The sequence below is a fragment of the Suillus plorans genome (genome assembly GCF_016647745.1).
Source record: "Suillus plorans strain S12 chromosome Unknown HD556scaffold_12, whole genome shotgun sequence".
Classification (NCBI taxonomy): Eukaryota; Fungi; Basidiomycota; class Agaricomycetes; order Boletales; family Suillaceae; genus Suillus; species Suillus plorans.
Genome location: NW_024537396.1, coordinates 445,705 through 468,001, shown reverse-complemented (window position 1 = coordinate 468,001; position 22,297 = coordinate 445,705). Strand labels below are relative to the sequence as shown.

Below are 22,297 nucleotides of genomic sequence, written 5' to 3'. Positions count from 1 at the left end.
ATTCCATCACTCGATTCTATTTCTAGACGTCTTCTCTTCAGACTTCCGATCCGATCATGCCCGCTCTTATGCACCCATGCCGATCTGCGTGTGCCAATATGGCAGTCTGCACCCCTAAAAATGGCACGGGTGTTGGAGATGGCTCATCTAGGGCATCTGGTTTTGGCCAGATGTAAGTTGTTTATCCTATTCCACTGCTTTCGAAAATATGTGCTAGGCTAACTATCGATGCAGCAGCGCTCTTGATTATTGAAGGCAATCCCCCATCCAAGAACGATGAGCCCATTTATCGATCAGACCATGTAGTTCAACACTCAAGGTATGCATTTCTACGGGCTTTCGTCTAGGATATGTTCTGACTCCCTGCCACTCGGTTATTTCCTCATCGCAGTCCATTCATATGGACAGCCCAGATGGACAACAGGGAAACGGTAATTACCATTGCTTTATCAGCCATCTGGTATTCGACAACAGAGTTTCCCCTTCGTACGCCATTCGCCCGATTCCACCGATTGGTCCAGATAGCCGTTGTGTTACCAGCCATCTGAGCTTCAGTATGCTACTCGGGGTGCCAGTGGTCAATAAAGATGGTGTAAAAAATTGGGTCCGTGTCATATTCGGGTTCGACGCTTCACACTGACGGGCGCGCTATTTTCTCTATGGGTGTCAACAGACACAAGGACCTGAATAAATACCCGACGCACTATTCTAAGATCACTATCACTTCCTTTCTTCGTTCTTTGTACTCAGACAGATGATAATCAGAGAATTCGTCATTCTCGGACCATTAGCTGTCTGAGGTCAGATGCGCTATTTTGACTGTCCTAGTTCGTGGAACTTTCACATCACGTCCCACGTGACAGCATAAGCAGGACCGATGTATTGTCAGCCATCTGTCCTTTTACGATCACTGTCGTTTTTCACATATTATGTGCTTAGACAGCTGGTGATACTTTGTCAGGTGTGTTCTACTCGCCGCTCAACATACCTCATCTCCTTGCCATGCCCATTCATGGTAGAGGCGAATACAAGATCCATGATCCTCCATATCATTAAATCGTGCTTGAACACAGACAATCGTCGTCGACGACATGACTTGCTGACAGTGGTCAGCTTTGAGTTGGTTCAATTAGAGGATCGACGTGCAATCAGTCAACTAGTAGTCTCCGGGATATCAACACTCTGCTTCTAGCCTTCACGCACTATTCGGCACTCCTTTCTACTGTCCAGATCGATGATGAAAGCGTCCATGCAATCTAACTGATCTGACGCATTATCAGCCATCTGTGGTTTCATGACTCGCTCGTTACCCTGTAAGTCTATTTTTCAATCATCATGCTTGAAAAGATGTCAATCAGCGATATAGTGCCACCTTTCACGTACGATTCGTTACAACTTTTCTGCCGCCCAGATGGACAATATGGGGTGGGCATGCGGCCGGCTCATTCCGCTCTTATCATATAGCATGACCCTTGGTCAACCAAGAGAAAGGGCTGGACTCACGGGCGCCATCAAAGATAGACAGCGTGGAGGTCCATTTAGAGACTGTTGACCAATCTAACAGTAACACCTTACAGGCACGTCCTAATCCAAATCCTCTTGATCAATTCGCTCGATCTAGAGAAATAAAAAAAAACTTGGAATGCGGTGATCTGATCCCCGATGAAATATACTTACATGGTTGCGCACCATCGTTCATGTCGTCATCCCTTGTACTAATGTGTGTCTTCCAGGATTATGTCATGCTTCCATTCAGTGTGGGGTTGCAAGTACTTTGTCCGTCACGCGGGTTGTCCATAATCGAACATGTATCCCTCCATAAAGGACAACTTCTCGATACACCTCGCGTCTCCATCGATACCTGGAATAGCCGCTGTCCGGAACTTTATTCTTTTCATGATCATCCTACGTTGATTCGTGCGGTCACTGGCACCCACAACCCGTTTTCTTCATTGGTCGTCGAGACATCACGGCGGTACCCTAATGTTCCTGCAAAATATCTTCAAATCTTCCCTGTTTTCCCCGTTTCCCACATTCTATCTGAGACCTCATTTAAGTGATCATTTACTTGCCGTTCGGTGCTTTATTCTAATGGTCGTGCTTAGCACGAACTCCAACAGAATATCTTGGTAGATGCATCACTAGTAGTTTGATAAGTACTCTCGAAGCCTTCCAACTTGAAGCTCCGATTCTCTGATTCTCTACTCCCGAGTCAGAAGACCCCATTTCCTTGCCATTCTCATTCACGTACAGCTACTAGTCAAGCCAGGAGTCCGCATGAGTCATTCGTTTTCATTCCTCTTAGCCCAGTTGGAGCAAAATGCATATGAGCATCAATGAGTCATCAACCATCTGACTTCACGCTTCGCATTCACTTCATCATCTGTATATTCAGACAGCGGAAATCCACAGACCCGTAGAATCAGCTATTAAGGACCATGTTGATTCCTGGGTAATTTCAATTTGCTACTTGGTTCAAATACGGGTACTTCGTTCCTGTAGCGATACAACAAGGAGGTTTGCCTACAAATGTACTTCGAAACCTCATATGAACTAAATACCACGACGGATCCTCCACCAAATTTCTCCTCCCTGCAGACCACTTGGCAAGCATTTCCCTACACAGTACTGCTAGTTGATACATGCACATGCTCATGGAAAACAATCGAATTCATGCTAGTTTCTGCATCGGAGGATGCCACGAGTTTGGCGTTGTATTCTCGAACGCTCAGGATGAGGCGTGGTCCCAGCACAAACATCTGCACGACCGATAAAATTTCAAGAGCACCTTCGAGGATCGAAACTCCAGTAGAACTAGAAGTCTACAGAAATGATGAGCAGAGGTTACACGCAGATATCAGCAACATCGGCGCACCGCGATTTCCGGAGAGCTATAAGCAAGCTGGAGGCAAGAGACACCAACAAAGCTAACATGAGCGGAACTTGAGCAGCAAATATCACCATGTTCACATTACAAGCTCACCTTGCGAAATAGAGAGTGTGAGATTGTATAAGCACTCTAAAACAGTCCCTGATGGTCGATCCTGTCGATGGGCCGAGTTGTCGCAGCTCACGGAAGTGTTTCACAGCAACCCAAACTGAAAGATACAATGTGAGGACCTCCCAAACAGTGTTGAGTATCCAAATGATCGAAAACAGAAGCTGCTCGTCCCCTTCATATACATAACCGCACATATTCGTGCCAGAGATTATCAACTCCTCTACTATTTATCCAATCAGCCGCGTTCTTCAAGTCGACCAGTAAAGCTTACCCAGTACAGTATCGTTGAGTGCTATTGCCACGATTACTCCGCAGGCAATGTTTACAGCCAGGAAGATAATAACAAGGAACATAAACATCTTTCTAGATCCCTCATACATGGCATATAACCGAGCAATCATGATCACTTTCATCGTGTGTCAGTCAGGTCAATATCAGAGGTATTGCCCCTGGATGACTTACCATCCAACATGGCAGTCAAGACCACAGTTGTCCCACTTGATGCATGATACATGATAGCGCCTGAAACTCCCAATTGGTGAACGCCCTCGCACTAGTATCAAAGACTCCGACTTACACCTATTGAGTCGTTATGTTGAGCCAAGTTCAGTGCTCGGAATCTCACTCACCCCTGCATAAGAGCATATTAATTGGATGGGAATGAGATGGCTGCAGAATACTCACTGCATCTGTCAGCGATACCGATGGCATATTTCCTGTGTCCTGCCGGTCAGAAAAAATGGAACCCAGAGCATACGAGACATACGCAGAACAAGGGCACTAGTTGTCATAGATGAGCTATTAGCACAGTGCAACGTTTTTGACCTCGACACATACACAGAATACGGTATTCCCATATAGCGTGTCTAGAAAAATTTGGAGTCAGCACAAGTTTCCTACCACGCTAAAGCACAACATGAGGTACGAACAATCAAATACAGCACGGTCATGAGAGACCAGCCTTGTCTCTGTCGTGAATTCATTGCGGGCTCTTGTTTTCTTCTGATACAGGACTCTTGTGACTCACCCATATGAGTTCAATCTATGGAACCATTCTTAGCGAGTTGGCTGCTCCGGCGATGACATCGACGTACCTCTTGTCCAAGTGTTAAGACTGGAAATATCATGAGAATATCAGCGATTTTCGAACACTGTTCTGCTCACCCCAATCGTATACCACCACGACGCCCGTGGAAACTACGAAACTGCATGTCAATGTTAGATCTAGACATCCTGATAGAACAAACCTATCCAATAGCTGAAAAGAATATTGAAATCGATTGCCGGCCACCAACTGGGATCATCTGAGACGTAGGTCATGTTCGAGGGATGGCTGAGGGAGTGGGGAATATCAGTGGTGTATGACGACAGCGTTCGTGCTAGATATACCACCGTTCAGCCCTTGTATCACCAAAATCAGCATGATTTGACCACGCCCCAAGACCTTTGATGAGGTGAACATACAGGAATGTATGGGACTATTTTCTCATGAGCTCGTCGTCGTCCAGTATGTCGCCTGAATAACCATTATGGAAATCTGAATGTCGAACTGACCCACCTTTTGGGTCGAAACAATGATCTTGGCAGTCTGAGGTGTAGATGCCGGTCGAAGGCATTAGTATGTGTTCGATTGCTCGTATCCGTATGCAACAGTCAGTTCGTTGAACAGCTTCGATCATACACATACTACGTTGGTGTTTATCAATGCGACTGCAAAACACAGTCCATCCTGCTAAGTACAACCGTAAGAGTTTGAAAGTGAAAGTGTCCAACGAGATAATCTAGACCGGACTCGGGCGAATGAGTGTGAGGGGAAGGATATTGGGTCGCAGGGAGTTAGAGCCACGGTAGGAACTCGAGTTCTGTGACTGGGAGTAGATCATGTCATACAATCGCAGATTAGGCAGTGCTGTGTGAGCTCGGGTCAAAATTTCCAAGAGATGTACGCCAGACTAGTCACGAATCTAAGTGCTGGCAAAGATTTCGTGTCCTCGATTCCCGTGCTCGAGTGATATATATTATATATATGCGGCAGCGTAGGTACGTTGAAGTAGGAGTTGCACATTCGGGGTCTCCACGGTCCAAACACTAGTCAATTGATCACAGCTTGTCTGTCTCGCTCTTGCTCAGGCCGCTGGCCCCTGCTTCAACGTGTAAGTTTTGTAGTCTGCCAATGACTTCTTTGCCTATCCGACGGATTCATTCGTACAGGATGAAAGCTTACTGAAACACGATACCATCAGGATCAGCCTGTGGGCGCACAATCAGAAATGCCACTAGCGTGTCACAGGTTTATTGCCAGGCTTATTGTCTCCCGTGTGTAATTTCTCTTTCGATTTGAGGATGGTGTCGTATAGCAGGATCGACCATCGGGGACTGTTTCAGAGTGCTCATACAATCTCACGTTCTCTACTTTGCAAGGTGAGCTTGTAATGTGAACGCGGTTATATCTTTCTGCTAAGTTTTGCACATGTTAGCTTTGCTGGTGTCTCTTGCCTTCAGCTTGCTTCCTCTCCAGCAATCTCGGTGCGCTGACCTGTCACTGATATCTGCGTGTAACCACTGTTCATCAGTTCTGTAGGATTCGGATGCCATTGGAGCTCTGATACTCACTGGTGCTCTTGTGATTTTATCGGACGTGCAGATGTTTGTGCTGGGACCTCGCCTCATCCTTAGCGTTCGACAATATCGCGCTAAACTCGTGGCAGACTTTGACGCAGAAGATTGGATGAATTCGATGGTCTTCCAGGAGCGTGTACATGTCGCAACTAGCAGTACTGTGTAGAGAAATGCTTACCGAGTGGTCTGCAGGGAGAAGAAATTTGGTGGATGATCCGTCGTAGTATTTATTCAACATATAGGGTTTCGAAGTATATTTGAAAGGTCTAGGCAAAGCTATTTATCACTATTGGAATGAAGTACCTGCGCTTGAACTAAGCGGTAAGGTGAAATTATCCAGGAGAAAGGCTAGGCTATTCTCCGTCAACGCCCGCATGAATGCTGCGAAGCGAAAGCAACTGTGAAACAGACCGAAATAGTGGTCACATAGACTCGTAACCAGTCTTTACTACACGGAACAGTAGAATTTAACGAACATGGCGTAACCGATAGCAGCACAATCGGGGATCCGATTCTTGGTACATTTGATGAATCCTCTTTACAGGTACGCCTGTCTGTGCTCCCTTCAAGCTTCAAGTTTGTATGTCAAATCGAAGCCTTACCCAGCCTATCGGATGGAGGAAATCGCATCTGAGCAACCGATGGGTTATCAGCTGTCTGGCTTCACGCTTCGTAGTCACTTCATCGTCTATATAGCCTTTCAGACAGTGAAACTCCACAAATGCGCACATGTCAGGGGACTTTCATTGATTTTTGTTGTTGTATTTACTATTTTAACATTGGCTAGTATCATTGACTAGTTTGGTTGCTGGATGTTCCGGATATTTTCACCTTACCACTTGGTTCAAGCGCGGGTGCTTCGTTCCAGTAGTGATAAAACAAGAAGTAGGTTTGCCTGGGCCTTGTAAATATACTTCGAAACCTTATATGTTAAATAATATCACGACGGATCCTCCACCAAGTTTCTCTTCCCTACAGACCACTCGGCAAGCATTTCCCTACACAGTACTGCTAGTTGATACATGTACATGCTCCTGGAAAACAATCGAATTCATGCTAGTTTCTGCGTCGGAGTATGCCACGAGTTTGGCGTGGTATTCTCGAACGCTCAGGATGAGACGTGGTCCCACCACAAACATCTGAATGGACAAGAAAATTTGAAGAGCTCCTTCGAGTATCAAAACTTCAGTAGAACTTGTATTCTACATAAATGATGAGCAGTGGTTACACACAGATGTTGGCGACAGGTCGGCGCACCGCGATTCCTGGAGAGAGATAAGTAAACTGGAGGCCAGAGACACCAGCAAAGCTAACATGTGCGGAACTTCAGCAGAAAAGTATAATCACGTTCACATTACAAGCTCACCTTGCAAAATAAAGAACGTGAGATTGTATTAGCACTCTGAAACAGTCCCCAATGGTCGATCCTGTCGATGGACTGAGTCGTCGCAGCTCACGGAAGTGTTTCACAGCAACCCAGACTGAAAGGAACAGTGCGAGGACCTCCCAAACAGTGTTGAGCATCCAAATCATTGAAAACAGAAGCAACGCGCCCCCTCCATTTACATAACTGCACACATATGTGTCAGAGAGTATGAACTCCTCTGGTGTTTGTCCAATGAGCCGTGTTCTTCAAGTCAACAAGTACAGCTTACCCAGTACAGTATCATCGAGTGCTATTGCCGCGATTACTCCGCAGGCGATGTTTACAGCCAGGAAGATAATAACAAGGAAGATGAGCATCATTCTAGATCCCTGATACATGGCATGCAACCGAGCAATCATGATCACTTGCATCGTGTGCCAGTCAGGTCCATATCACAGAGGTATTGCACCTGGGTCACTTACCGCCCAACATGGCAGTCAACGCCACAGTTGTGCCATTTGTTGCGTGGTTCATAATAGTGCCTAAAACTCGCAATCAGTGAATGCCCTTGCACTAGTATCAAAGACTCAGACTTACACCTATTGAGTCATCATGTTGAGCCAAGTTCAATGGTTGGAATCTCACTCACCCCTACATATGAGCGCATTGATTGGATGGGAATGAGATGGTTGCAGAATACTTACTGCATCTGTCAGCGATACCAATGGCATAAGTTCTGTGGCCCGCCAGTCAGAAAAATGGAACACAGCGCATGTGAGACATACGCAGAATATTGACACTAGTCGTCAGAAATGAGCTATTAGCACAGTGCAAAGTTGTTGATCTCGACACATACATAGAATACGGTATTCCAATATAGCGTATCTAGAACATTTTGGATCCAGCACAAGTTGCCCACCACGCTAAAGCACAACATGAGGTACGAACAATCAAATACAGCAGGGTCATGAGACCAGCGTTGTCTCTGTCGCGAATTCATTGCATGCTCTTGTTTGATTCTGATACAAGACTCTTGCCACTCACCCAGATGAGTTCAATCTATGACACCATTCTTAGCGAGTTGGCTGCTCTGGCGATAACATCGGCGTACCTCTTGTCCGAGTGTTAAGACTGGAAATATCATGAGAATATCAGCGATTTTCGAACACTGCCCTGCTTACCCCAATCGTATACCACTACGACGCCCGCGGCAACTGCGAAACTGCATGTCAACGTTAGATCTAGACATCCTGATGTGACAAACCTGCCCAATAGCCGAAAAAAATATTTAAACTGATATACGGCCAGTAACTGGGATCATTTGAGACGTAGGTCATGTTCGAGGGATGAGTGAGCGAGTGGGGAATGTCAGTGGTGTATGACGATAGCGTTCGTGCTAGATATACCACCCTCGGCAGCACTTTCCTCCCGTTCCCACGGTCTAAGAGACCCGGGTTTCTTCAAGGTAGAGCCGTAACGAGTCTCTGAGGCTCACCCTCCCGCCAGTCGGTCATTGTCTAGCCATCGTGACTCGTCATCGTTCAAGGCTTCGAATCCCATGTTGTTGGGATCTTTCCATGCTCATTCGTGATAGAGACATACAATCGAGCCATGAACTTTCCACGTGATTCTTCCATTTTCTTTCTCCGTGGCCCAGATGGATTGAAACGACACATTTCAGACTCGAGATGACCTATCAGCCATCTCGACTTCATGCTTCGCGGACACCTCATCATCTGTGTGCTGACACAGCGGAACTCCGCAAACACATAGAATCAGCTGTCTGGGACACTCTATACTCATTCTCGTGGTATTTCAATAGAGGAAATAAAGGACTGGATGCGTCTCCATCGATAGTACCTGCAGGAGTAGCCGTTTTCTGGAACATCCTGCGTGCGATATATGACTATATCACTAGTCACCGGCACCCACCCTCATTGGTCGTTGCAACTCACACGCGAGACATCACGGCACCCTTCAACGTTTCTGCAAAATATCTTCGAATTTTCTCGTTTCCCGCATTCTATCAGACACTTCATTCAAGTGATCACTTGCTTGCGCCAGGACTGTGATCCATGTCAATGGGTGTATGTCTGTGAGTATGCATCTCTGTATCTCGTTGGTGCTTTACTCCGGTAGTTGTGCTTAGCGAAGGGCTCCAACAGAATATCGCAGTCGATGCCTCATCAGTAGTTGAGGCCTTCTGACATTATCTGATTCTCCACTCCACATATCCTTGTCATTCTCATTCGCGAGAAACGTACAGTCAAGCCACGAGTCTACGCTATTCATTCATCTCATTCTCCGTAGTCTATCGGATGGAGGAAATCGCATCTGAGCACCGATGAGTTATCACTCATCTGGCTTCACGCTTCGTAGTCACTTCGTCGTCTATATATTCAGACAGTGAAACTTTACAAATGCGTAAATGTCAGGGCATTCTCACTGATTTTTGTTGTTGTATTTTAACGTCGGCTATCAATGACCAGTTTGGTTGTTGGACGTTCCGGATATTTTCACCTTACCACTTGGTTCAAGCGCGGGTGCTACATTCCAGTAATGATACAACAAGAAATAGGTTTGCCTGGGCCTTTTAAATATACTTCGAAACCCTACATGTTAAATAAATACCACGACGGATCCTCCACCAAATTTCTTTTCCCTGCAGACCGCTCGGCAAGCATTCCCCTACACAGTACTGCTAGTTGATACATGTACATGCTCCTGGAAAACAATCGAATTCATGCTAGTTTCTGCGTCGGAGTATGCCACGAGTTTGGCGTGGTATTCTCGAACGCTCAGGATGAGACGTGGTCCCACCACAAACATCTGCACGACCAATAAAATTTGAACAGCACCACCGAGTATCGAAACTCCAATAGAATCCGAATTCTACATAAATGATGAGCTGTGGTTACACGCAGATATCAACAACAGCTCAGCACACCGTGATTCCTAGAGAGAGACTAATAAGCTGGAGGCAAGAAACACCAACAAAGCTAACATGTGCGAAACTTGAGCAGAAAAATATAACCGCATTCACATTACAGGCTCACCTTGCAAAATAAAGAACGTGAGATTGTATGAGCACTCTGAAACAGTCCCCGATGGTCGATCCTGTAGATGGGCCGAGTCGTCGTAGCTCACGGAAGTGTTTTACAGCAACCCAGATTGAAAGGCACAGTGCGAGGACCTCCCAAACAGTGTTGAGCATCCAAACCATTGAAGGCAGAAGATGGCCTTCCCCTCCATATACATCACCGCAAATATATATGCCAGAGAGTATGAACTCCTCTGGTATTTGTCCAGTGAGCTATGTTCTTTAAGTCAACAAGTAAAGCTTACCCAGTACAATATCGTTGAGTCCTATTGCCGCGATTACTCCGCAGGCGATGTTTACAGCCAGGAAGATAATAACAAGGAAGATAAGCATCATTCTAGATCCCTGATACATGGCATGCAACCGAGCAATCATGATCACTTGCATCGTGTGTCAGTCAGATCAATATCAGAGGTGTTGCACCTGGGCAACTTACCGCCCAACATGGCAGTCAAAGCCACATTTGAGCCATTTATTGCGTAGTACGTCATAGTGCCTAAAAACACCCAATTAGTGAACGCCCTAGCGCTAGTATCAAAGACTCCGACTTACACCTATTGAGTCATTATGTTAAGCCAAGTCCGATGGTTGGAATCTCACTCACCCCTACATATGAGCGTATGGATTAGATGGGAATGAGATGGTTGCAGAATACTTACTGCATCTGTCAGCGATACCAATGGCATAGCTTCTGTGTCTCGTCGGGTCAGAAAAATGGAACACAGCGCATATGAGACATGCCCAGAATATTGACACTAGTTGTCAGAGATGAGCTATTAGCACAGTACAAAGTTGTTAATCTCGACACATACACAAAATACAGTATTCCAATATAGCGTATCTAGAACATTTTGGATTCAGCACAAGTTGCTTACCACGCTAAAGCACAACATGAGGTACGAACAATCAAATACAGCAGGGTCATGAGAGACCAGCGTTGTCTCTGTCGCAAATTCATTGCATGCTCTTGTTTTATTCTGATACGGGGCTCTTGTCACTCACCCAGATGAGTTCAATCTAAGGCACCATTCTTAGCGAGTTGGCTGCTCCGGCGATGACATCGACGTACCTCTTGTCCAAGTGTTAAGACTGGAAATATCATGAGAATATCAGCGATTTTCGAACACTGTTCTGCTCACCCCAATCGTATACCACCACGACGCCCGTGGAAACTACGAAACTGCATGTCAATGTTAGATCTAGACATCCTGATAGAACAAACCTATCCAATAGCTGAAAAGAATATTGAAATCGATTGCCGGCCACCAACTGGGATCATCTGAGACGTAGGTCATGTTCGAGGGATGGCTGAGGGAGTGGGGAATATCAGTGGTGTATGACGACAGCGTTCGTGCTAGATATACCACCGTTCAGCCCTTGTATCACCAAAATCAGCATGATTTGACCACGCCCCAAGACCTTTGATGAGGTGAAACGGTGCGAAATCAAAAAAGCCGGTAATCAAGGATGTTTGCCAAATTACTATTACGCACGGGACTACTTCAACACCAGGAAAGTTTTAGTCGTTCGTGATGTCGGCAACTTATCTCGAACTCGATTTTTGAGGTGTTTTTGCTGCGAGCTTGCGAAAATTGCGGAGTTCCCTGTGAAATCATGTAGTCATCGATCTAACACAGGTCGAAGTGTGGTATCCGTGAAACAAGTATGTACAAACTCGTCGGCATCGTTGGCTGAGCCAGAGGCGTAACAGCCCTCCGAGTACTCTTATGGAACAAGGGTCATTCTGCGGCATAGCACCAGGTAACTCAGACAATAAACCGTGACAGAGTGGGTCGAATATATCTCACCTTGTCCGTCGCCCGGTACGCTCGAATAATCGGGCTATCATGATTTTATCAAAACGATGAACAAAGAGATGGTAAGCATAGAGCGAATTCTGTACAAAGCGCACTTGATGTTATGGTGATGTAGATGTATTGTACTGCCAGATACTTCCTTATTCGTGGTTGAATACTTATACGACACCATCGGGGGAAATTGCACACGGGACGCAATAAAGCTACAACACGCCAGAAGGCTGATTTCTGATTGTACATATCGACGGCATCGTGTTTCAGTAAACATATATCCTATAAGAGTGAAGTACCTCGTTCCCGTTTAGGTCCATCCTGTGTTGGCACAGATCAGTGCCATCGAGTGTCAGATACATGACAGTTATAATATAGTTACCCGTGGCAACGCCAAATTACAGCGACGGATTAAGGCTTCAGAATTGCTATCGACGGAGAAACGGAAACGAGGGTCGGAAACAACTTCTCGAAGGGTCGAAGTTCAAAAGTGCTTTTACAACGGTTTGTAACAGCAAATCGCAAATCACAGCTCGATCGACGCACAGAATACACAGTCGGAGGCGAGGAAATAGAGTAGTGGTAGGATAGGTGACTGTGAGACCTAGCAGGGCCAAATTCGCTGTGATCGCCGGCTGTGTTCAGTAAAGGCACCAAAAGCACTGCTGGTGATGCCCATCGTCAAGAGAAAGAACTGACCGTTTTAAGGCAGGAGGCTGAAGACACACACGATACTAGTAGGCACAATGAATCAATAGCCTAATACAAGAGATTGCATTCGCGCACCAAACATAATACGAATGAGTTGCACGTGGGGTTGAAGCTATGTCCGTACCTGTTACCAACAAGTTTGCGAGCTTTGCTTTAATTTCGGACGTTTGACTGCATTCACAGGACGTTTTTGGTAGTTGAGCTATCGAGAAACTTAGTTACCAGTTACCTGAACTTATGTGAGCGTAGATGGCCAAATATTCAAATTCTAAACTTTAATCAAAGCCCGCGGCGTTGCGGAGCCAAAAATGAACCAATCTGCTCTGAAAGCAATGTCGTTCCGGAACTCACACCCGTGCCAATTTCTCTTGCTACCTCGCTCGCATCGGCCATGGAAGACGAGAATCGACCTGCGCGTGAAGCTCGATGGACAGGCACTATGCCATCGAAGCTAGAAGGAACGACTATCGTATTTGGTCTACTCCCCACTCACTACGCGTTGATATATTTCATCGACGCGTTAGTTGTAACATCCCTACGACAACTCAAACAGATGATGGGTGGAAGGGGCAATGATTTGTGGACTGCTTTATATCACTTGTCTGGACTCGGCAGATTGCAAGAATTCCGAATGTAGATTGATGCACACTGCACAGTCTAGGCGGTGTGCTGGGAGTTGCTAGGTGGGACACTAGTACTACTCTTGGCAGAGCGGCTGCAATCAATGTGTGTATCTCCAAAATTCAAATTGTCACGGTTACTCTTGCAACAAGGCACGGGTAAACTAAGGTGAGCTTTTGTCTGTATCTCAGTTGATTATGGAGAAGGGCCATCAGCAATTGTCTCGGAGAGTACCTTTCAATGCTCCTGCAAAACATATTTTTCCCGTTTTCCTCGTTTCCTACCTTCTGTGAGACGCTTCATTCAAGTGCTTGCCCTAGGAGTGACTGTGATCGATGCCGACGGGTGTATGTATGTATACATGTCTATATGTCGTTCTGTCCTTGACTCTGATGATTGTGCTCAGCAGAGACTCCAACGGAATATCGTGGTCGATGCACTATTGGTTTAGTAGTTTGATAAGTACGCTTGAGGTATGCTGACTTGAAGCTCCGATTCTCTCTGGTTGTCTACTCCTCAATCAGCAAATCTCATCTCCTTGCCATTCTCATTCGTGACTAAGGCATATGCCATACAGTCGAACCATGAGTCCGCGCGATTCATTCCTTCTCATTCTCAGTGGCTCATATGAATCTGGGCAACAATGAGTTATTAGTTATCTGACCTTCACGCTTCGCAATTACTTCTTCATCGTCTGAGTGCTCAGACAGTGGAACCCTACAAAGTTCAAACATGTAGAATCAGTTGTGTGGGCACTTTGGCTGGTTCTCGTTTTATTTCAATATCAGCGATCAAGCTTTCAAGGACCTGGTTGGTTGCTAGATATTCTAGATGATATGAAATTCAACTTGGTTCAAGTGCAGGTACTTCGTTCCAGTGACGCAACCTATGGTTTTGCCTAGACCTTTCACATATTCTTCAAGTTAGAGACATCATATGTTATATAAATACCACGACGGATCCTCCACCAATTTTCTCCTCCCTGCAGACCACTTGGCAAGCATTTCCCTACACAGTACTGCTAGTTGATACATGTACACGCTCCTGGAAAACAATCGAATTGATGCTAGTGTCTGCATCGGAGTCTTCCACGAGTTTGGCGTGGTACTCTCGAACGCTAAGAATGAGGCGTGGTCCCAGCACAAACATCTGCACGACCAATAAAATCAAAAGAGTACCATTGAGTATCGCAGCTCCAAAAGAATCTGAATTCTACAGAAATGATGAGCAGTGCTTGCACGCAGATATTAGCAACAGCTCGGCGCACCAATATTTCTGGAGAGAGAGTAGCAAACTGGGAGCAAGAGACACAAAAAAAGCTAACACGTGCAGAAACTTGAGCAGAAAACATAGCTACATAAACATTACAATGCTCACCTTGCGAAATAAAGAATGTGAGATTGTATGAGCACTCTGAAACAGTCCCCGATGGTCGATCCTGTCAATGGGCCGAGTCGTCGCAGCTCACGGAAGTGTTTCACAGCAACCCAAACTGAAAGGCACAGTGCGAGGACCTCCCAAATAGTGATGAGCATCCAAACCAGTGAATACAGAAGCTGGACATCCCCTTCAACTCCATAACTGCACATATACACGCCAGAAAGTATCCACTCCTCTGGTGTTTGTCCAATGAGCTATGTTCTTCAAGTCAACAAGTGAGGCTTACCCCCTACAACGTACTTGAGGTCTATTACCGTGATTACTCCGCAGGCAATGTTAACAGCCAGAAAGATGGTAACAAGGAAGATAAGCATCTTTCTAGATCCCTGATACATAGCATGTAAACGAGCGATCATGATAACTTGTGGCATCACGTTTCAGTCGAGTCAATATCACCGAGGTATCAACTGGGTGACTCACTGCCCAACATGGCAGCTACGACCACATTTGTCCCATTCTGTGCGTAGTCCATAACATTGCCTGAAACGCTTAATTAGTGAACACCCTCGTACTAGGATCAAACACCCAGACTCACACCTATCGAGTCATCGTGTTGAGCCAAGTTAGTAAATAGTCAGAATCATAATCACCCCTGCATAGTACTATGAGTGTATTCATTGCATAGGAATGAGATGGTTGTGGAACACTCACTGCATCTGTCAGCAAGACCAATGGTGTACCTTCTGCGGGCCGCCGGTCAGAAAAAATCGAACGCAGTGCGTGTGAGACATACGCAACACGCTGATACTGATGATACATTAGTACAGCACCAACTTGTTGGTCACAATAACATACACAGAATAGGGTATTCCAATGTAGCGCATCTAGAACATTTTCAAGTCAACCACGCCGCCATAGCACAGCATGAGGTACGAACAACCAAATACAGCACAGTCATTAGAGACCAGCGTTGTCTCTACCGCGAATCCATTATATTTTCCCGTTTTTCTCCTGATACGGGACTTTTATCACTCACCCAGATTAGTTCAATCTATGAGACGTTACTTAGCGAGTTTTTCGCTCCGGCGATAATATAGACCTACCTCTTGTCCAAGTGTTAGTGCTGGAGATCATGAGAATCTTGGTAGTTTTGGAACACTGTTCTGCTCACCCCAATCGTATATCACCACAACGCCAGCGGCAACTACGAAACTGCAAGTCAGTGTTAGATCCAGGCATTTTGATGCGACGAACTGTTCCAATAGCTGAAAAATATAGCAGAATCGATTAACGGCCATAGAGTGGGATCGTTTGAGACTATAGTCATGTTTGAGGGACGGGTATGAGTGCAGAATGTATAACGATAGCGTTCGTGCTAGATATGCCATCGTTTAGCTTGTATATATATCACTGACATCTGGATGATAGAAATGGATATTTGATCGCGCCTCAAGACCCTTGATTGGGTGGAACAGCCTGAGTGCAAAATCAAGCAAGGAGCACGTGGAATCCCTTGATCGAATCAAAGTAAATTTTGATTTCCGAACCAGTGTTATGCACGCGACTACTGGAACATCAACAAAGTTTTTCACTCATCGGTGATGTCGACAACACAACTTATTTCCGATGTGATTTTTGAGGTATTTTTGCTGCAAGCTTGAAAAAATGAAGGAGTTCCTTTTGAATCATGTAGTCAGCAATCTAACACAGGTCAAAGCATGATGTGATCGAAACAAGCACAAGAACTTTCTTGGACTCACTGGCCAAGCCTGAGGCCCAGTGAAAACTGACTATGACGGGAGGAGTCGTGGTGTGACGATAAGTGATTTTGTCAGCAGCTCGATAGAAAAACATATGAGAACATTATAAGACACGTAGTGAGCGAATCCGCATATTTCAATATATGCGGGGGCGGGTTTCCTCATGCACATAGGTGCTTTTTTCAATGTAAAACATATTTGCGCATTTGAACGCATATACTCGCATCCCTTGCCAGACAGTTGAAAATGTGCGCAAATATGCTCGAATAATATTAGGCACTGTAGCAATGGGGGGTACAAAAGGTGGTACAAAAAAGCTCAAAACACAGATAGCGGCTTGGAAAACACGACGCGTGCAGACAGCGGCTCGAAACGGCTCGAAAACACTCGAAAACGTTGTAGGAAATGCGTATGTCGGATGGTGCAGGATCGGATGGTGCTGAATCTAATAAAGTCGTCCTTCGGAGACAGCTTTGGTCCATGTATCGGTAGCGACCTAGTAGACGACGATTTAGAAGGTCCATCGAGAGAATCAAGGACTTACGAGTGCAGCTGCTTCCTCGTCGTATCCCTACCGGCCAGTGTGAATGAATCAACTCAAATACAAGATATTATATCACTTGCCTTTCGTTGCTCTAGTGTCAGATCCCCATAATAAGCACAAAATTCCTCCGTCGTCCCGCCAATTTTGATTTGCTTCAGCCAACGAAGAGCGCATAGATTACTGCAACCCATTAGTAAAGGGAAAGTCTGAGAAAAAAACACGTACCGTCCATTCTTAGTAGGGCTCGGGCGCATTTTCGAGCTCTTGCTTCCTGCCTTGGCTGCTTTGCCTTTCTGGAGGTTGGAGTTGGCTCCGTCGGATGGGACAGACACTTTTTCGGTTGGAACAGGAGGTGCTTGCATAGGTACAGAATCGGAAGGCAGCAGAGGAATTTTCACGCCAGCGGCAGCCAGCGCGAGCAACGAGCTAAAGAAAGTAAGTAACGCCAACAAATAAAAGCAACGTACAACCAACATGGGATTGGATACAGTGATTTTGATTGGTGCAGGTGTAGCGGTAGGTGGCTGTGGTGGTGGTATATTTTCCTTTTCCTCAAGCGGATCGCCGGCAGGATGAGATGACACGGTGATAGGGCTTGGAAGAGTAGTGGGAGATTCGGACTCTTCGATGGGATGGGAAGGCTCTGCAATAACAATAGTAGGAGTGACACTCGCACTCTCCAGAGACTCTTCGATGATGGTATGAGAAGGCTCTGCAGTGTCGCCGTCGGTAGTGGGAATGCTTGCACTCTCCGAGTCCAAAAGATCCAGAGATGGTGATAGCACTGGGGAAGGAAGTACTGCTGGTGGTATCGAAGGAGTTGGAGGCAAAGAAGGGGGAATCGACACATCCGGAGTAACTACAGTATGGTATTGTTAGTAGGGTAAAGCAACTCAAGTGAGAACCTACATTTGAGTTTCTTTTCTGGGACCTCGGACTTTGAGCGCTTCACTTTCTTGCGCTTCTTACCTTTTGCGTCCGAGGAGTCTCCATCGTCGCTGTCGTCATCACTGTCGTCATTGCCATCCTTCCTTGATTTCCAGTTGCCGTTGTCATCAAGGTGGTTCCTTCGCCATGCGGAGTAAGACGACTTGCACAGATAATCTAGTTTCCATCCGTTGTTAGCGAGAGTAAACAGTGGGTACGATTTTTCCATGAGTGAATGAATGAATTGGTTTCCCGTCGACGACAACTTGCCCCACGACTTCGGAGCAAGCTGGCGATTTACAAGTTCTGACCATCCTCCACGCAGGGTCTTGCGAATAGCTTTGACTGTTGCTTCAGGGACCAGTTCTCCGTTTTCACCTTCAAGGTAAGGAATTTTCCCGCGATGAAGCCCTTGCGCGCTAGCTCGTTCTGCCCAATCCAAGAATGCGTCCTGGTTCCAAAATTTGACCTTGGGATGTGTCTCACGAGTCGGACGTTTGGTGTTACTGGTGCAGGGTGCTGCCAGTGATAGGTGTGTGCCTTTGGAGCCGAGAGACTCCACAGCTTCATCAAGGCGCACAGAAGAGGCGAGCTGGTGAAACATTGCCCTATCATTACATTAGAGAATGCACATGAAGTACATACAAAATCTTACTGTATAGTATCACGTTCAATGGAGAGTTTGGTGACCTGTGCTTCCAAGATTCCACAACGCTCTCGCAAGGCTTGGTTTTCGTGCATATATGCACCCTAAAACATACAGTAAGTTAATAGAAACAGTAGCAAGTGACTCACCTGCTGAAACAAGCTGAATTGAGGCTGTGGGACTTGCGCTGGGGGTGGTGAGAATGAATCTGCCTCGGGTGACGTCATATTTGCCAAGGAGGGTCCAGGAGAAGGCGTATAAGACCCTGAAAATGCACTGTTGTTCCAGAGGCTAGAGCCTCCCTCGCCAGCCATACTGAACATACTAGAACTGTAAGAATTATAAAGTTAGTGATAGGACAGACTGGCTCGATATAAACTACAAGCAAGACTCATTGAGTCGTCTGTATTCAATATTCTGTCTCCGATGGAAAATACCGAATTGAGAAACTTGTCTCGGTCTCGACACGGTACCTTTCATTTCACGACTTACCACACATCGATGTCTTCCCCAACTATCATTAGCTCATCCAACGTCACGATGCTCGGGGATGTTGTTGTTGTCGAGATCGATGGTTTAGACGCGTCGTGGGCTACTTATGTCTTGTCTTTAGACATGGAATCTCCTGGACGAAAGGTGCGTGTTTTTTTGTGCTTATTTGCTGATCCCACATATATAATTGTATAGAGAGTTGTTTTTCGCTTCAAAGACCTTCGTCGCAATGAGGGATCGAAGCCGGATGAAGACATGATGCCAGTGGTTAAGTCTGAGGAGGAGAACATCAAAACCGAGCCTGAGGAAGATCTGACAATTAAGGTCGAGGAGGACCTTCCTGAACTTCTTCCGGCAATGTAAGTACAATATTTGTCTGTATTGTAATCTAACTTGTTCATTTATAGTGCTTGTACAGTGTCTCCATGTCGTCTACTCTCACTGCGCTGCAACAATCCAGCCAATCCTAATCGTACTGACAAGCCTTGGTGCTACTGGGTCCGCCAACTTACAAACTCGGATGTTGCTGCCGCAGTCGCCAGAAGAGAAGCAGATGACATCCTTCAAATTTTTGGGATGCCCCACTATTTCTAATTCGTCTTTTGTTCTCGCGTCCTCTGTCCTCTTGCTGTCAGATTGCTCTCATGTTGTCTTGCTGTTGTGCACTCAGATCCACTCGAACTCTCGCATTCCTCATATGTAGCAATAGAAAAAATCATTGAACTATAATAACTGTAACTACGAGCTTTAGAAATAATGTCTACTCGATTCTGGCATCATCAGCATTGTCCTCGTCGTCCTCATCATGATATGCACTGTAGCGAACTCCAAGATCAGATACATCTAAGCCCGGCTTTTCAATCATAAAAAAACGCTCCTCTGTAAGCCCCGATGGAAGTGTTGGTTTGTGTGGAACCATGGCGATCACGCTGACAATATCCTTGACATCAATAGCCAAGACTTGCTCAGAGTGGGTACAGGAAGCGACCGTCTGGGAAGAAAGTTGCAGGAGAGCTTCGTCAGGGAGTGAATACATTTGGATCACAGCGATGTCCAAAAAATGCCAGTTGTCTTCATCGTCACTATCTTCATTGGCATCATCCACTTCGACTGCGAGCCTGGTAAAATATTGCACTTCACCGAATCGAAACTGTCCAGCAACTTTAAACTATAACGAGTTAGCATGTAGAAGATGTTTTAATAAAACAAACAAACCTTCACATTGCGTGACATTCGCACTTGCTCACGCGCTTTGGTGGTCTCTCTCCAAGCTGAGCGAGCAACCTGCTTATTGGGTAACAAAAGTCGGGCCCATTTCTTGATGCGAGGAAGCATGCGACGAGCACCAAGAAAATTGGCGATTGCTTGTGCATCTGCACCGTCTGGGAGTTTCGCATATCGTTCTCGTTTGCGAAGAAGCACATACCCATCTCCTAAATCAACGGAACCATTCGGAAGGCCTTGGTGTGAATTGTCGAGCTCAGGCATTATGGAGAGAAGGGTATTAATGCGGCAGCGTCGAACTCCTTCTTGTGAGAGGTTTGCGAAAGGATTCGAGGGCTGACGAATTTCTTGACCCAAATTTCCAATCGTTCATTCCATAGTCCACTGTGCATAGCATATTGATGGGCCTTTCCGCACTGTTTCTGAGACGAGGTGGTTGGTTTGATGGACACATGGACGAATGAAGTGGATGCGATCTTCTCGGCGACGATAATACAAGAGTTCAAAGTCCCGCTCCCAGCAGCATAAAAGTGCTTGGGCATGGACAAGTTCCTGGGCTGTGATGCGATATTGACACATCAGCTGGAATCCACGGACGAGTTGGCAGTAGTTAGACCAGTATTTCCGGGGTAGAATGTCGTAGAGTAGTGCAGGTGCGAGGCCAAACATGTACAGTTGAAATTCCCATGTTTTATAGCCAGTGTTAAGCTTCTCAGAAATATTACGAGGCTTGCGATCAAATGAAGTGGGAAGGTAGGGTCCGGCGTTCTCAACTGCTGCTCCATGTATAGTCCAGGTACCCTCGTCTCTAAAGACAGCCCAGTCCCAAGTTTCGACATTGTCTGATGGTCCGCAGTCTAAAGTTCCGCGCCAGAGACTCAGTAAGAGATCGCTAAGATTTGCTGCGAGGTGCATGATGTCCGTCGTCATGCAGAATGGGACTCCAAGACTGCGTGAAGGACTTAGGCCAAGGATTAGAGGGGGCTTTGTTATACCTGTCTCCGTTTTCCTGAGGTCGAACTGACGTTGATTTGGAGAAGTAATGAGGCGTTTTAAGTTAGTTTCGTAGTCATCAGATCCTCCGAGCGGAATTTTGAACACATCAATATCTGGATGGTTGCTCCCGATGACTGAATGATCAGTTGGCTTCAAGAGTGCTGGGTAGTAACGAGTCCCGCGAGTTTTTCTTCGGCCCTGTACTCCACAATAGATCCGACACCCATTCTTCCCACTGTGCCCCACCATTCCGTCCCAATACACAAGTCCAGGCCCATCAGCCGTCGTGAATATGAGGTGAATGTCCGATATAAATGTTGCATCACGGGATGCATCCCACACGGTAAGGCCTTCGTTTTGGATGGCTGCAAGGTGGTGCATTCCAACAAAGAGGAAAGAATCGACATTCTTTGGCTTGTTTGGTCCAGGTATAAAGCCACCTGGACGGACATGTACTTTGCGGTATCGTTTGTTGGGGGAGAGGTTTAAAACAACCCACATATAAATCCAGCAGTCTGACTCCTTAGACTCGTAGAGTTGCGCACCATCCAATGAGACCATGAGAGCAATGTCTCCTTCCTTGATATCCCCGTCGATCACTGCAGTAAGATAGTCCCATCCCATCACGATGTCATCGATGACAGGAATAGTACCTGTTGCCCGAAGCTCTGTCAGCACTTCCTGTGTGCGCTCGTGAAGATAACGCATGTCGCATGCGCTGTCTGGATTACGGTAAAGAGCCTGCAATTGGGGGGCTAATGGTATGGTTGAAAAATTTTGCGCAGCAACCTTTCTTTGGCCATTGCTGGCTGCAAGCTTGGCTTGATCCCATCGAGAAGTACCACACACAGTGCAGTGTTCGAGCGTAGCGTAAGGTCCAGTATATGCCATGCACGACTGGGAGCACATATCATGTATTATGGGTTCAACACCTGTGTGAGCAGCAACGAGCTTTTCGACAGCATGGAAGCTCAAGATGTCGTCAACACCATCAATGCCAGAAAAGTTCTGCATCAATGACCTGCAAATACGGTTATACGCATCTTGCGAGGCATGTTCAAGTGCGAGGTATGTCGAAATACTGTGTCGGATGGCAGGACTA

General features: G+C 46.1%; 8 protein-coding genes across 8 annotated transcripts; 2 read left to right on the top strand and 6 right to left on the bottom strand.

Annotated features, from left to right (window-relative positions):
* Window positions 1–2,618: 2,618 nt before the first annotated feature.
* HD556DRAFT_1440021 (uncharacterized protein) lies at window positions 2,619–4,321 on the bottom strand (the record flags this gene model as incomplete). The annotated part of the gene is made up of 13 exons (XM_041306042.1): window positions 2,619–2,822; window positions 2,876–2,927; window positions 2,984–3,224; window positions 3,273–3,407; window positions 3,464–3,523; window positions 3,686–3,724; window positions 3,768–3,781; window positions 3,839–3,867; window positions 3,931–3,969; window positions 4,029–4,043; window positions 4,096–4,115; window positions 4,166–4,198; window positions 4,249–4,321. 13 exons carry the CDS (start codon window positions 4,319–4,321, stop codon window positions 2,619–2,621), a joined length of 954 nt encoding a protein of 317 aa, XP_041163501.1.
* A 950-nt stretch (window positions 4,322–5,271) lies between these two features.
* On the top strand, window positions 5,272–5,930 carry HD556DRAFT_1460455 (uncharacterized protein; the record flags this gene model as incomplete). The annotated part of the gene is made up of 4 exons (XM_041308225.1): window positions 5,272–5,317; window positions 5,359–5,422; window positions 5,479–5,527; window positions 5,583–5,930. The coding sequence occupies 4 exons, from the start codon at window positions 5,272–5,274 to the stop codon at window positions 5,784–5,786; spliced, it is 363 nt and encodes a 120-aa protein (XP_041163500.1). The 3' UTR covers window positions 5,787–5,930.
* Window positions 5,931–6,618: 688 nt separating this feature from the next.
* On the bottom strand, window positions 6,619–8,323 carry HD556DRAFT_1440019 (uncharacterized protein; the record flags this gene model as incomplete). The annotated part of the gene is made up of 12 exons (XM_041306041.1): window positions 6,619–6,822; window positions 6,878–6,929; window positions 6,987–7,224; window positions 7,276–7,410; window positions 7,469–7,528; window positions 7,691–7,722; window positions 7,772–7,785; window positions 7,843–7,971; window positions 8,031–8,045; window positions 8,098–8,117; window positions 8,168–8,200; window positions 8,251–8,323. The coding sequence occupies 12 exons, from the start codon at window positions 8,321–8,323 to the stop codon at window positions 6,619–6,621; spliced, it is 1,005 nt and encodes a 334-aa protein (XP_041163499.1).
* A 1,305-nt stretch (window positions 8,324–9,628) lies between these two features.
* HD556DRAFT_1460449 (uncharacterized protein) lies at window positions 9,629–11,381 on the bottom strand (the record flags this gene model as incomplete). Its single annotated transcript, XM_041308224.1, has 10 exons — window positions 9,629–9,878; window positions 9,934–9,985; window positions 10,043–10,280; window positions 10,332–10,466; window positions 10,523–10,608; window positions 11,001–11,029; window positions 11,089–11,103; window positions 11,156–11,175; window positions 11,226–11,258; window positions 11,309–11,381. 10 exons carry the CDS (start codon window positions 11,379–11,381, stop codon window positions 9,675–9,677), a joined length of 885 nt encoding a protein of 294 aa, XP_041163498.1. The 3' UTR covers window positions 9,629–9,674.
* Window positions 11,382–14,234: 2,853 nt separating this feature from the next.
* HD556DRAFT_1525434 (uncharacterized protein) lies at window positions 14,235–15,933 on the bottom strand (the record flags this gene model as incomplete). Its single annotated transcript, XM_041309266.1, has 13 exons — window positions 14,235–14,438; window positions 14,494–14,545; window positions 14,604–14,841; window positions 14,893–15,027; window positions 15,087–15,146; window positions 15,314–15,349; window positions 15,400–15,413; window positions 15,462–15,490; window positions 15,544–15,582; window positions 15,643–15,657; window positions 15,710–15,729; window positions 15,778–15,810; window positions 15,861–15,933. 13 exons carry the CDS (start codon window positions 15,931–15,933, stop codon window positions 14,235–14,237), a joined length of 948 nt encoding a protein of 315 aa, XP_041163497.1.
* A 1,030-nt stretch (window positions 15,934–16,963) lies between these two features.
* HD556DRAFT_1440016 (uncharacterized protein) lies at window positions 16,964–18,797 on the bottom strand (the record flags this gene model as incomplete). The annotated part of the gene is made up of 6 exons (XM_041306040.1): window positions 16,964–17,090; window positions 17,136–17,336; window positions 17,385–17,769; window positions 17,820–18,445; window positions 18,493–18,587; window positions 18,633–18,797. 6 exons carry the CDS (start codon window positions 18,795–18,797, stop codon window positions 16,964–16,966), a joined length of 1,599 nt encoding a protein of 532 aa, XP_041163496.1.
* Window positions 18,798–18,984: 187 nt separating this feature from the next.
* Window positions 18,985–19,569, top strand: HD556DRAFT_1305802 (uncharacterized protein; the record flags this gene model as incomplete). Its single annotated transcript, XM_041299833.1, has 3 exons — window positions 18,985–19,119; window positions 19,171–19,334; window positions 19,383–19,569. The coding sequence occupies 3 exons, from the start codon at window positions 18,985–18,987 to the stop codon at window positions 19,567–19,569; spliced, it is 486 nt and encodes a 161-aa protein (XP_041163495.1).
* A 166-nt stretch (window positions 19,570–19,735) lies between these two features.
* HD556DRAFT_1231755 (uncharacterized protein) lies at window positions 19,736–20,310 on the bottom strand (the record flags this gene model as incomplete). The annotated part of the gene is made up of 2 exons (XM_041297456.1): window positions 19,736–20,143; window positions 20,191–20,310. 2 exons carry the CDS (start codon window positions 20,308–20,310, stop codon window positions 19,736–19,738), a joined length of 528 nt encoding a protein of 175 aa, XP_041163494.1.
* Window positions 20,311–22,297: the final 1,987 nt, after the last annotated feature.